This window comes from Loxodonta africana, chromosome 12 (assembly GCF_030014295.1).
Source record: "Loxodonta africana isolate mLoxAfr1 chromosome 12, mLoxAfr1.hap2, whole genome shotgun sequence".
In the NCBI taxonomy this organism is placed as follows: domain Eukaryota; kingdom Metazoa; phylum Chordata; class Mammalia; order Proboscidea; family Elephantidae; genus Loxodonta; species Loxodonta africana.
In genome coordinates this window covers 52,403,570-52,416,796 of record NC_087353.1, presented here as the reverse complement: position 1 = coordinate 52,416,796, position 13,227 = coordinate 52,403,570, and the positions used below count along the sequence as shown (strand labels likewise).

At 39.7% G+C, this 13,227-nt stretch overlaps 1 protein-coding gene across 4 annotated transcripts in view; it reads left to right on the top strand.

Annotated features, from left to right (window-relative positions):
* WDR72 (WD repeat domain 72) overlaps positions 1-13,227 on the top strand; it is a 617,996-nt gene that overhangs the window by 224,209 nt on the left and 380,560 nt on the right. For all 4 annotated transcript variants that reach the window (XM_023539510.2, XM_064295252.1, XM_064295254.1 and 1 more), the window contains one exon: positions 12,892-13,094. In XM_023539510.2, coding sequence (XP_023395278.2) covers positions 12,892-13,094 — 203 coding nt within the window. The remainder of the gene's footprint in view (positions 1-12,891; positions 13,095-13,227) is intronic.

Genomic DNA, 13,227 nt, shown 5'->3' with positions numbered 1-13,227 from the left:
CATCAAGTGTGTGGTACAGGCTCTGTCGTACAGTCTTAGACGGGCAGGGGTGATTGGTGTAGGTATGGGCATCTTGTTGCAGCAGGAGATCACACTCTGAACAAGACAGGGGGCTGAGAATCGTCCCCCATATCTCTATGAGGAAAGCGTATCCTTTTTCCCTAGAGTGTACAGGTGGGTAGGTTCTGCAGATGGACCATGGGCACCCAGTGTTTTTGGTTGTAAGTACTGGGAGACACTAGTTATACTTGGACACCTGTGTGGGGTGGCTGGGTGACTTGAGTGGAGTCACCAGTCCTTAGGCCCCTGACGTGGGTAGATGAGGACCCTGTTTAATAAGCAAAGGAATGTCAAACATCAAATATCCATCTCTCTGCCGTACAGCTGAAACAGTTGGAGTCTGCCAACAGGGGCCTGTTCTCCTGAAATAGGCCCACACAGGTCCATGCACAGGGAAAAGGTACTCAAAGTCCGTGGACCACTTATGCCTGGACAGGAGCTGCTTCTGTCCTGATCTCCCCTCGTTTAGTGGAGCTGGGAAATTGTCTTTTCCTCCAGTTGAAAATTTATTCCTTCTCCAAGGCTGGGAGTATAGCTCTAGGCACTCAACAGGGCCTGTCTGAGGCCCAGGGAAGTCAGCCACTGAAGCTGGCTTGGGAGCGGGTTGTGTGGTCAAATATACGCAAGTACTTAGCTTTTGCCGAGAGTGCCGTTTTTCTCTGGTTCCGGAAGTTTGAATAGGCTGTGTGGTTGGCTGCTTCTCTCTGCGGGAAATGCATCCCAACACTCGTACCAGTCTGCTGCCGCTGCTCCTGGGAATGGTGCATTAGGGATCCCTGCGATTCAGGTCCAGTAACTCCTCTCTGCTTCCAACTGTCTCTTCCTTCCCCTACCCCTCAGTTCATTTTCTACGCTTGCCTTTGATGTTCATGGCTCCTAGCTTTTCATAAATATACTCGCTTTACATGTTTTTTTGGGTGTTCGTTGTAAGACGGCTCATCAGAAGCATCTGTCTATTCAGCCATCTTGGCTCTGCTTTGGTATTGACAATCTTAATGGATTTAAAATAAAGTTGTTTTTTGTTAAAGTGCTGATACGCAACAATTTTCGAATGTTTCTTTTCAGTTCCTCTTTATTTGCGGAAACTGCTGAAGGATTTGTGCCAGTCTCTTTGCACATCTCATTCCAAGCTCTCATGGAGAAGACATTGTTTCATGGGAATTTAATCCTCACCCATCTTCTTAACCATTAAGCCTTCATTTTCTGCTCTGATCTCTACCTGGAATTCTGTTTCTAACTTTGCATCTCTATGTGGGTGTCCTCTAACTTGTCTTTTTGCACAATAGCAACATCTCCTCTTTCCGCTCTTAATTAGGGTACCTTAGGGTTGCTATGAGTTAGAACCAATTCCATGGCACACAACAACAGATAGGTAACAAGCTGTAGAAGCCTAGTTGGCTCAGTCAGAAAGAGGTATTTATTGTAAGGATTCAGGGGTGTATTTCGGAGACCTCAAGGGGTATTTATTATAAGGATTCAGGGGTGTATTTCAGAGACCTTAAGGTTGGTAATGCATCTAGGCTATAGGAAGGAACTAGAAACAGGAACTGCAAAGTTGTAATATCTCTGTCTTCCTCTTCACCTTTCCCTCTCCTTTTATCTTTGTGTCTCTCCATGTCTCTATCTCTCTCTCCTTCCCCCTCTTTCTCCTCCTTTCTCTGTCCTTTTCTCCCTCTTATCTTTGCCTCTCTCTGTGCATTTTCCTCATTCTTTTCTGGCTCTTCAGTCTATGGGGCATGAAATGGCTATTCCGCAGGTCAAATTATCATGCCACATTCAGAGATCAACTTGTCTGCAGTTCCGAATTCCTGGGGTAATAGGAACCCCTTGTGATGGAGTTGGTTCTGATGCTGTGATCTTTATGAAAACAGACTGCCACATCTTTCTCTGAGGGAGTATTAGGGTATTAGGAATGGTCTGGCAATATAGCTGAGACCTGGGATGGATGTTGAGCATGTGTCCATCACTTTCCCCAGGGTTGTCCCCTCCTGGGGTCTAGGGTCTCATCTTATAAAAGGTATGCTGTTATTACATGCAATCAAATTGATTTTTGACCCATAGTGATCCCATGTGACTATAATCTTTTTGGAAGCAGATCACCAGGGCTTTCTCCTGTGGAGCTATTGGGTGGATTCAAACCACCAGCCTTTCAGTTAGCAGCTGATGTCTTAACCATTGCGCTACCATGGCTTCTTGGTATAGTTCCATGTTAACTCCTATGACACTCATACCTTGGTATTCTCTGAGACTTTAATAGCAGCCCCATCCCAGTGCGTATAAGGAAAGGGTAACAGTTCATTTATCAACTATTTATTTGCCTAGTGAACATTTATTGACCTGTCTTTTGGACCAAACAAAAAGCATACATACTTGCCTTCAAAGAGTTTATTATCTGATAGGGGACAGCCCTGAATCTAAACAAGGAAATAAAATACATTAATTGCAAATGTCTTAAATACTACAAAGAAAAGGAATGAATTGGAGATAGAAAATAATGCAAGATGGCAGAGGAATCTCTTTTCGAAAGGCTTCTCTGAGGAGATGAGATTTTAAGCTAATACCTAAAGGATGAGATGGAGTTAGCAGGAAAGAATTTTTTAAAAGATCTAACTTGTGAGCAAGGGGAAATAGTCAGTGAGGTGATAATGGCATGGGACAAACCTGGAGAAATAAGCAGGATAATAATATGACTTGTATGTCAAGGAGTTTGGATTTAACTCCAAGTGTAGCCATGTTAAAAAAAACTATTAATTAGGTTGCTGATGTCATATAATTTATTAAAACATATTTATCTCACATTTGTGCCAGACCCCATTCTAGTTTACTGAATAGGATTAAAAATAAGTTAAACATATAATCCCACTCTTATTTTAATTATAACCTAGCCTGAGAGGCAAAGCTGATTGAGGAGGTACAAGTATTAGGTAGACAGCAGTGGGGGCCCCAAAGTGGTCATATGCTTAATAAACTCAGACATGAATGTCAGGAAGATTCCAGAGCTACAGAGGAAGTTTATAAACCACTCACAAAGGGCTAAGTGGGAACCTCTGTTATATGTCAGAGGGGGGTCAAGGAAGGCTTCTCCGCACCCTTATTACCAGGATCACAGTTTTAGAAAAGTTAGTTGGCCATGAGATCTGGGTGAGAAATGCTATTTTTTTCATTTGTAAAGCACATATGTAACACAACACTCACTGTGCCCTGAAACCTTCTAAGAGCTTTTCAGATATCTACTCAATTTAATTTTCAAAGCAACCATGTGGGATAATAACCATTATTATCCTTCTTGTACAGATGGGGAAATGGAGGCACAGAAATTTCAACTATCTTGCCCAATGCCATACAATTAGTAAGTATAAAGCGAGGATTTGAGTGTAGGGCAAGATGACTTCAGAGTCCATGCTCTTAACCATTATGTGACACTGCTTGCTTCCAGCTTGACAGATGGAGAAGCTTATAGTAAGACACAGGTTTGCAAATGATGTCATAGACTAAGCGATGGTTTAAAAAAAAAAAAAATCGACCATGCTTTGGGGCGAAGGAGCCCTGGTTGGCACAATGGCTAAGCACTCTGCTCCGAACTAGAAGTTTGGCAGTTTGAACCCACCCTGCAGCTCCTCAGGAGCAATCTGATTACAGGGAAGAAAACCCTATGGGTCAATTCTACTCTGTCTTATGGGATTGCTCTGCGTCAGAACTGACTCGATGACATCCAACAACAAGAACATGTTTTGCGGTGTGTCGAATTGGTGGTCAAAGCAAGACATCCAAGTAAAATTTCTCAGTATGGGCCTGGAGCTCTGCAAAGAATAGCTTGGCTGCTCCGTATGTTTCTATGCACTGGCTTTGAGGAATGGACAATTTTGGATCAGTAGTAACTGCTTCAAATGCTTGTTGATATTGTCTTTTCTTCACTTTCTTTCAGGATGTTAATGATTCTAAGCTTTCTTTTTTTATGATTGGCTCCATTTAATGTTAGGATTAATAGGATTTATTAATATTAGGATTAATAGGATTTAATAGGATTAAAGCAAATGGTATCAAAACTCATAGCAATAAAATAAGTAAAAGAAAAAATGCAAAATATTTACATATTAGAGCATTTTATACAATGTACAAAGCATTTTATATGATGAAGATTTTGCTTGGGATAGATACAGTTATTTTTGCGTAGCATCCTCTTTGAGGGAGGACATGGCTTTGTAACTTTTAATAATATTTAACTCACATATGTCTCTAAATCTTTCCATTTCATGTATAGACTGATTTAAAAAAATGTGAGTTAACTCATATTCTTGATTTGTCTCAGTGCAAAACAAATTCTAGTTATTATTGAGGTCACTTTGGAAAAAGAAGTTCTCCTGAAATTGAAGTTTAATTAAACATTTCTGTAAACTTTCGGTTTATTTCTTTCATCATCAGCAAGCAGTGACTATTCTGTCTCTTGCCAATAACAGCTTATTAGAGTTGTAAAGGCAGCTGTTGTTGGAAATCCTTCTCGTGGTCGTACATTCCTTCTATCTTGTAATAGGCTCTTTCTAGAAATTTAAGTATACCCCCAAAGTTACGTAAATTCCATAACTTCAAGATAGATTTAAAGGACCACTCTGCACTGGGAGTGACTTTTCATGGTGTATCAGTCAAGGTCCAATCAGGAGAAAAAAACACATTAATTTGAACTGGAAATTTTTAATATAAAAATTTTTCATTATAACAAAGAATTTGAATGTGAGAGGTTAGTAGGGAATAAAGAGAAATCTAAAAAATATAGGAGTAGCAGCTATTACCTGAGATAGTGCATTAAAGGGAGAAACCCCCCAAAGACTAAGATCTTGATCTTTTTGGAGAGGATATGGCTGTGGTTCTCTGGATGTCAGAGAAATGTCACGTGGTATTGGTGGAACTTGCCAGAAATATGCCCTCAAGAGTGCCAGGGAAAACTGTTCACAGGGAGATGTCTTCATGGAGGCACTCTTCTACAAAACCACCCAAGGGTATGTCAGAGGAAGCTTCTGTTGGCAGCTGCTGGCTACTATGCACTGCAGGAGCCAAGTGCTGGAGAAGCTGTGCTGGGCACTGGAGAAGCCATCCACTCTGCTGCAAGAGAGAATACCAGCACCAGGAAGGAAAACACCTTTCTACTGTCTTTCTAGCACTGTTTATTCACAAAGGTTAATATAAAGCCAGCTGGCAAAGAAAAAAAATATTCCAGAACCCAGATCCATTTTTACAGAGCAGACAGCGAAGGGTGGATTTGGAGCTGAGAGACAATAAACTGATAACTGCCAGATATGAGAATCCCTATCCACTGCCAAGGCTTTCAAAAATTGTTACCCTGAACTTATTCCAAAATCAAATTTTTCTAAATATATAATTTACTTACCTGCCTATGATATCTTCTGAAGAAATTGAAGTGAACTGTTTCTTAAGTCATGTTTGTTTTTTACCAAGTTATTTTGAAATAAAACAATATCTAATTCTTTTACAAATATTTTATAGTTGAACATGTGAAAAGTATTGTTCCCAAAACCAAGCGTCCAACATTTTGTTAGAACGAGAGACTTTTAGGAACAATAGTGACAGGCACATAGTAGATGCTCAAGTAGATCAGTTTTCTGTGCATTCATGAAAATGAATTAGAACTGCTGAAGTTTGTGGGTAAACTATTTTCATCACTGAAAAATTCAAGAGGGATGCCAGAATCTGTGAAATAGTTGTGGTTGTGTAAGACATTAGGTATAGAGTAAAACATGAATGTTGTTGTTAATTGTTTATTGCCGTCGAGTCAATTCCAACTCATGGCAACTTGATGCGTGCAAAGTAGAATCTGCTCCACAGAGTTTTCAAGACTAATCTTTCAGAAGCACATCACCAGGCCTTTCTTTCAAGGTGTCCCTGGGTGGGTTTGAACTGCCAACCTTATGGTGGTCCACTCATACACATGTGCTAAACTGAAGTAAACTCTTCTCCAAGAATTCTCAAAATATTATTCAAATATTATGGTTTGAGGAGCCACAGAAAATCTGTGAGAATATCAATAATTTCATATTCAAAGAGAGATTCCTCAGAAAGATAGTGAATTTCATCAGGTAACACAGTTACAAGTTTTCTACAGTGCTGTTATTTTCAGGAAGCAGTAATAACTATTACCTCTTTGGTTTAGGGAACTCTTATCATTTCCTTGAGAGGAAGAGTTTTCTTGATGTTGCAACCAGCTTCATTTGTTGAGGATATGTCAATCCTGATGAAAAAGGAAAGCTTAGAAGAATATCATGTTTATAAGTTCTATATGTTAAAGATGTCTATTTATGAAAGAAATGGTTAAAAAATATTATTGTTAGGAGACAAGAGACTAAAGTTCTGCCTAATATTTTAACATAGTACCTGTTACTGATTTGGAATCCAAACTACCATGTAATGGTAGTTTAACCCATTGCTGTTGACCTGTAAGGACAGAGTAGAACTGCCCCATTTCATTTACTGATGTGGCATGACTCAAAATAAGAAGGAACAGCTACAAACATTAATTAATGATAGAAACATGGAAAGTACAAAGTATGAATCTAGGAAAATTGGGAATCGTCAAAAATGGAATGGAATGCATAAACATTGATATCCTAGGCATTGGTGAGGGGAAAAGGACTGGTGTTAGACATTTTGAATTGAACAATCATATGATCTACTATGCTGGGAATGACAAACTGAAGAGGAATGACGTTTCGTTCATCATCAAAAAGAACATTTCAAGACCTATCCTGAAATATAATAAATGGTCAGTGATAGGAGAATATACATATGCCTGTGTTTTAGTCATCTAGTGCTGCTATAACAGAAATACCACAAGTAGAAAAAAAAAGTAGATGACTTTAATAAGGAGAAATTTATTTTCTCACAGTCCAGTAGGCTAGTACTCCAAATTCAGGGTGTCAGCTCCAGGGGAAGGCTTTCTCTCTCTCTGACGGCTCTGGAGGAAGGTCCTTCTCATCAACCTTTCTCAGGACTAGAGCTTCTCTGTGCAGGAACCTTTGGTCCAAAGGATGTGCTCTGCTCCTGGTGCTTCTTTCTTGGTGGTATGAGATCCCCAACTCTCTGCTTCCTTCCTTCCCTTTCATCTTTTGTAAGATAAAAGGTGGTGCAGGCCACACCCCAGCTAAACTCCATTTACATTGGATGAGGGATGTGACCTGAACAAGGGTGTTACATCCCGCTCTAATCTTCTTTAACCACAGCAGAGATTGATTTGTAACACATAGGAAAATCACAAAATGGAGGACAGTCACACAATACCGGAAATCATGGCCTAACCAAGTTGAGACATTTTTGGGGGGACACAATTTAATCAGTGACATTCCACCCATTGGCCCCCCCCAAAATTCTTGCCCTTGCTGCATATAAAACACATTCTCCCCATCATATCGTAGCAAAAGTTTAAATCTGCTCCAAGTCCAAAATCCAAAAATTCCTCTTCATCTGTGAAATTTATAATACAAGTTATCTGCTTCCAAAGTACAATGATGGAACAGGCACAAGCTAGATATTTCCATTACAAATGGAAGAAATTGCAGAGGAAGAAGAGATAAGAGGCACCAAGGAAGTCAGCAGAACACATTGCATTAGCCCTCACTACCTTCTTAGTTCTCTATCCATTCACAGTTTTGAAACCACTTCCACATTTTAGTTATCTGTTACAGTAGCACCCCACTCCTGATACCAAATTCTGTCTTAGTCATCTAGTGCTGCTATAACAGAAATACCACAGTCATCTGCTCTCTAAGACCATTTAAAAAATGGCCCTGCCCTCCAGACTCTAGGTATTGGCCACACTCTCTCTGGATTCTGAGTAGAGGCCCCTTGGTTGTTTTAGCTCTGCCTTCTAGGTCCACTTGGATGGCAACTCTACTCCCTCGGCTTTAGGTGCACCATTCTACTACTCCATCTGAGTGGCCACTGCACCCTTAGAAACACCAGAGGTCATGGTTCCACCCTTTGAATCCCCAGAGGTTGTGGCCATACCTTTTGATACTGAGGCAGCTTGGCTTCCTGTGTTCCTTGTCTCTTCTGTTTCCTGATTGGTTGGCCTTTCAGGCGTTGGGCCTCAGACCTGCATTTGCTGTTCTGGGGCAAGTGTTCAAAAGCTCTGTAGCTCCACCAGTAAGAACCCAGAGGCACCCCACTCCACCAGGCAGCCTCCTGTACACAGGCCCTCAGCTCTGTTGCTCCATGGGTCTGCAAGCCTAGCTTCACCGATAAATGCCCAGAGGCAGCCCACTCTGCCAGGAAGCCTCCTGTGCAAAGGCACTCAGCTCTCATGCTCTGTGGGTTGGCTCCAGTGCTGTCTGACACAGGTCTCCTGGTTCTCTTGCTGCTGGTCCTCTCCTGTGGCCAGTCCTCTGCTGCTGTTTCTCACCATCTGTGCCTTCTCCAGTGTTAACAGTTCTTCTTACTACCTTCTGGGTCTTCTTCCCATTCACAGTTTTGAAACGACTTCCACATTTTAGGTATCTGTTACAGCAGCACCACACTCCTGGTACCAAATTCTGTCTTAGTCATATAGTGCTGCTATAACAGAAATACCACAAGTGGATGGCTTTAATAAAGAGAAATTAATTTTCTCACAGTCTAGTAGGCTAGAAGTCCAAATTCAGGGCATCAGCTCCAGGGGAAAACTTTCTCTCTCTGTCAGCTGTGGAGGAAGGTCCTTCTTATCAATCTTCCCCTGGACTAGGAGTTTCTCTGTGTAGGAACACTGGGTCCAAAGGATGCACTCTCCTCCTGGTTCTTCTTCTTGGTGGTATGAGGTTCCCATCTCTCTGCTTGCTTCCCTTTCCTTCTATCTCTTGTGAGATAAAAGGTGGTAAAGGCCACACTCCAGGGACTCTACATTGGATCAGGGATGTGAGCTGAGCAAGTGTGTTGTTACATCCCACTGTAATCCTCTTTAACCACAGGCAGAGATTGTGATTTATAATATATAGAAAAATTACAAAATGAAGGACAATCATACAATACTGGGAATCATGGGCTAACCAAGTTGACAGATATTTTTGGGGTACACACCTCAATCCATGACAGCCTACGAGGAAGGCCAGTTAATATGACTATTGTTCAAATTTATGCACCAACCACTAATGCCAAAGATGAAAAAATTGAAGATTTTTACCAATTTCTGCAGTCTGAAATTGATTGAACATGCAATCAAGATGCATTGATAATTACTGGTGATTGGAATGCAAAACTTGGAAATAAGAAAGAAAAGTAGTTGGAAAATATGGCCTTAGTGATAGAAATGACAACTGAGATCACATGAGAGGATTTCCAAAAGCAACGACTTCTTCATTGCAAATACTGTTTTTTGCCAGCATAAACAGCACTGTACATGTTGACTTCCCCAGGTGGAATACACAGGAATCAAGTCAACTACATCTGTGTAAGGAGATGATGGAAAAATTCAGTATCATCAGTCAGAACAAGGCCAAGGGCTGACCATCAATTACTCATATGCAAGTTCAAGTTGAAGCTGAAGAAAATTAGAACAAGTCCATAAAAGCCAAAGTACACCCTTAAGTATATCCTACCTGAATTTAGAGACCATCTCTAGACTTGATGCATTGAACACTTACAACCAAAGACCTGATGAATTATGGAATGACATCAAGGACATCATACATGAAGAGAACAAGAGGTCATTAAAAAGACAGGAAAGAATGAAGAGTCCCAAATGGATGTTAGAAGAGACTCTGAAACTTGCCCTTGAATGTAGAGTAGCTAAAGCGAAAGCAAGAAACGATGAAGTAAAAGAGCTGAACAAAAGATTTCAAAGGGTGGCTCCAGAAGACAAAGTAAAGTATTATAATGTGCAAAGACCTGGAGTTAGGAAACCAAAAGGGAAGAACACATTCAGCATTTCTCAAGCTGAAAGAACTGAAGAAAAAATTCAAGCCTCGAGTTGCAATATTGAAGGATTCTACGGGGAATGAAGCAAGAAGCATAAAAAGAACATGGAAGGAATACATGGAGTCAGTGTACCAAAAAGAATTGGTTGATGTTCAAGCATTTCAGGAGGTAGCATATGATAAGGAACCAATGGTTCTGAAGGAAGAGGTCCAAGCTGCACAGAAGGCATTGGAGAAGAACAAGGAATTGACATAATATCAATTGAGATGTTTCAATGAACGGATATAGCACTGGAGGTGTTTAATCATCTATGTCAAGAAATTTGGAGGACAGCTGCCTGGCCATCTGACAGAAAGAGATCCATTCCAAAGAAAGTCATCCAACAGAATGCAGAAATTATCGAACAATATCGTGAGTATCATACACAAGTAAATTTATGCTGAAAATCATTCAAAAGCAGTTATAACAATACCTAAACAGGGTACTGCTGGAAATTCAAGCCAGATTCAGGAGAGGAAGTGGGAAAAGGGATATCATCGCTGATATCAGATGGATCATGGCTGAAAGCAGAGAATACCAAAAATGTGTTTACCTGTGTTTCATTGATTACACAAAGGCATTCCACTGTGTGGATCATAACAAATCGTGAATAACATTGCGAAGAGTAGAATTCCAGAACACTTAATTATGGTTATGCAGAACCTGTGCATAGACCAAGAGGTAGTCATTTGAACAGAACAAGGAACACTGTGTGGTTTAAAATCAGGAAATGTATGCATCAGGGTTGTATCCTTTCACCATACTTATTCAGTCTGTATGCTGAGCAAAAAATCTGAAAAGCTGGACTGAGAAGAATGTGGTGTCAGGATTGGAGGAAGACTCATTAACAACCTGCAGTATGCAGATGACACAACCTTGTTCACTGAAAATGAGGAGGACTTGAAGCGCTTACTGATAAAGATTAAAGACTACAGCCTTAATTATGGATTACACCTCAACATGAAAACAAAAATCCTCACAACTGGACCAATTAGCAACATCATGACAAACAGAGAAAAGATTGAAGTTGTCAAGGATTTCATTTTACTTGGATCCACAGTCAACATCCATGGACTCAGCAGTCACGAAATCAAACAATGCATTGCATTGGATAAATTTCTGCTGCAAAAGACCTCTTTAAAGTGTTCAGAAGCAAAGATGTCACTTTGTGGACTAAAGGGTGCCTGACCTAAACCGTGGTATTTTTAGTCACCTCATATGCATGCAAAAGCTGGAAAATGAATAGGGGAGACTGAAGAATAATTGATGCCTTTAAGTTACAGTGTTGGCGAAGAATACTGAATATACCATGGACTGCCAGAAGAACAAACAAATCTGTCTTGGAAGAAGTACAGCCAGAATGCTCCTTAGAAGAGGGAATGGTGAGACTTCGTCTCACATACCTTGGGCCTGTTATCAGGAGGGAACAGTTCCTGGAGAAGTTCATCATGCATGGTAAAGAAGAGGGTCAGTTAAAAAAGGAAGACCTTCAATGAGATAGATTGACACAGTGGCTGCAGCAAAGGAGTCAAGCATAACAATGATTGTGAAGATGCTGCAGGATGTAGCAGTGCTTCATTCTGTTGTACACAGGGTCACATGAGTAGAAATGGACTTGATGGCACCTAACAACAAAGAACAACAGAATTGCCCCATAGGGTTTCCAAGGCTATAAATCTTTACGGAAACAGGCTGCCACCTTTTTCTCCCGAGGAGCAGCTGGTAGGTTTGAACCACTGACCTTTTGGTTATTAGCTGGGTGCTTGACCAATGTGCCATTAGTTGCTGTTCTCCCTAAAATACATAGTAGTATGGAGTTATTATTTCTATATTCTTATTATCAATAGCAATTACTTTAATTTTTTTTCTTTCTATTATCAATAAGAATTATCTTTTTCTTTCTTAATGAATAGCATAGAAATTTTCTCACTGGTAGGAAAGGAATGATACAAATGTGATTTGTATTTAGCTACTGTATGTCAAGTTAATTTTCCTTAATATCTTTACTCAGTGGGATATGCTATATATTTAACATAGTATGAATAATGCAAATGAACTCATCACTGATATAAGTGACAGTGATCATGATTAATTCATATCTATTGAGACTTCACTGAGTGGCATTTTATTTGATAAAAACACAACTGTTTTGAGTTGTTTTCTGATACTTTTACTCTGTTTGATACCTTTCCCTTTTAACTTGAAATTAAACTTACAAGAACTTCTAAATTCTGAAACTATGGAAGAATGGCAGAGAAGGGGGCAAAGGATTTTTTTCTTCTTCTAATAACATAAAATGTAAAAGTCAAAGGACTATAACTAAAATGCCCACAACAAGAAACAACAGCCAAACCCTACAGTGTCTGGCATTCCTGAAGCTGTGAAGGCAGTTGGATGAGGGAGGTGGTAATACAAAGCAAATGTGTTTTTACTTGCCCTGTTCATTTAAGTTACATATATTCCAGTAGTAACATTTAAAACTGAGAATCCAAGCAAAACTCTGTGCATTCTCTATTGGTGAGTTGGAACACTAGGGAACAGCACTAAAATATTCCATATTTGTTTGTTATTGATCACTTGATTACTGTATAACAAGTAAAAGATTTTACTGTTAAAGACTGTTGAATGTCCTGTTGATTTCAGTGGACAAAAAAGCACAGAGAGGAAGGTGAGCTTTTCAAGTCTATAATTTCAGCCTTTGTAAGAAGATTATTTAAATAATTAAGAGAAAGCATGCAGAAGCTAAGATGATAAAAATATATATATATATATAAAAAAAAATATAGTAAGACATAATAACTTAAAGAATTGTCATTCTTCTGTTAAGAGTATTTTGTCTTTTTATTCTGTTGGGGTTAATATTTTGCATCATTTTTTATTTCTAATCTTGTTTTCCAGGAACTTTGGAAAGACATGAAACAGGAGAAAGAGCAAGAGTTATTCTTGATTGTTGTGATGACTCACAGCTTCTAAAGCCTGAGTCTGTACTTCCTGTTGCCTCAGAGATACATAAGCACAAAATTGTAGAACAGAGATCCTCTAGCTCCTACCAGCTTGGGCCAATGCCTTCTCTTGGTCTGCAGGTAGAGTTCTCACGTAAGGTAAGTTCAAATCAGGCTGCTGCTCACAAACAACATGATCAACACCAGAAAGAAGTAATATGCCTAATGATAAAATATTATTTAAATATCAGCAGAAAAACAAGAACTCAGAGATGACTGCATTTGCCAGGCT